General features: G+C 40.0%; 1 protein-coding gene across 1 annotated transcript; it reads left to right on the top strand.

The window, feature by feature from the left end:
• The first annotated feature begins 69 nt into the window (after positions 1-69).
• LOC135128275 (chymotrypsin-2-like) lies at positions 70-1294 on the top strand. Its single transcript, XM_064055175.1, has 6 exons — positions 70-239; positions 285-379; positions 429-558; positions 610-711; positions 773-919; positions 978-1294. The coding sequence occupies exons 1-6, from the start codon at positions 96-98 to the stop codon at positions 1209-1211; spliced, it is 852 nt and encodes a 283-aa protein (XP_063911245.1). The 5' UTR covers positions 70-95; the 3' UTR covers positions 1212-1294.

Genomic DNA, 1294 nt, shown 5'->3' with positions numbered 1-1294 from the left:
ATTCTTTCGATAACTTTATTACCACTTATCTCCGCTTTTATTTATTTATTGTTATTACACTATTTTACCTTTATTCCACTTTCAATTCGTTACTAATGTTTGTACGCGATTTACGAAACTCGAAAATGCTGCTGCCACCACCACTAATTTTCGTTCTAATTCTTCTCACCCCAGTAACAACAAAAGACGTGAAAATCATAAACGGCACGGAAGCACAGACAGACGAATTCCCCTTCATGGTAACTCTTAACTAATAAGCCCCCAAAATATTTTCACAGTTTTAGGTTTCCCTTCAAAACAACACCACACACTTCTGTGGCGGAACTGTTTTAAACAAAAAGTTTATACTAACAGCAGCTCATTGCGTATGCAACGTAAAGTAAATATCGAACTGGAAAAAATTCCCAACAGCAAAATTGTACTTTCAGCTTGGATAAGTTGACGGTTCATTTGGCGCACTACTTGGAAAATCCCCGAGAGAAAATTCCGGTAAAATCAATAATTTGTAACGAAAACTACAGCGAAATGGAGCACATAAACGACATCGCCGTCCTGGAGGTATCCCTTCGGTCTAAAATTGTAAAATTTTGCATTTTAGTTATGTTTCAGCTAGAAAACGAAATAACGTTTTTCCACCCGGTGAAGCTAGTTTCGGAGGGTTTTGTTTGCGAGAGGGACCGCCAGGGGGTGTTAGTAGGATGGGGGCTAACAGTAAGCCAAAATGACACACTAAGTTACTTAGTTAGTTCGAAATTGACACACTAGTTTTCAGGAAGAGGGAAAAATCGCCACTTTTCTGCGAAAAGTTGACGTCGTAGCCTACGATGACGCTTCTTGTGCAAACAGCCACTTCGGGATGTACGACATGGAAAAAAACATGTGCGCAGGCTGGCCCGAGGATGGTCGAGGATCTTGTCAGGTATTAATTAGCAGCAGGATTAATCCCAGATTATAAAAGTGCCGCTTTGTCATTTCAGGGCGATTCTGGCGGTCCACTACTAATTGAAGGATTCCAAGCGGGAATTATTTCATTTGGGATTAGTTCTGATTGTGGAATTTCCAGCAGGGAGCACCCTAAAGTTCTAACAAGAATATCTAAATACGTAGAGTGGATCGACGAAAACAGCAAATACGGAGCTGGAAACTACGGCGTTGGCGTCCGATTGTGCAAGGTTTTGTTGCTGATGTGCATTTTCGCACTCGTGGGATAAATATTTCGAAAAATGAAAAAATTGTTGTTGTTTTGTCTGGCGGGAAGTTAGATAAATAGTAAATAATAAATTATTGATGATTA

The sequence above is a fragment of the Zophobas morio genome, unplaced genomic scaffold, assembly GCF_036711695.1.
Source record: "Zophobas morio isolate AGI-343-1 ecotype UQ-CSIRO unplaced genomic scaffold, CSIRO_AGI_Zmor_V1 ptg000012l, whole genome shotgun sequence".
In the NCBI taxonomy this organism is placed as follows: domain Eukaryota; kingdom Metazoa; phylum Arthropoda; class Insecta; order Coleoptera; family Tenebrionidae; genus Zophobas; species Zophobas morio.
The sequence above is the reverse complement of the archived record's forward strand: the minus strand, read 5'-3'. Positions and strand labels throughout refer to the sequence as shown.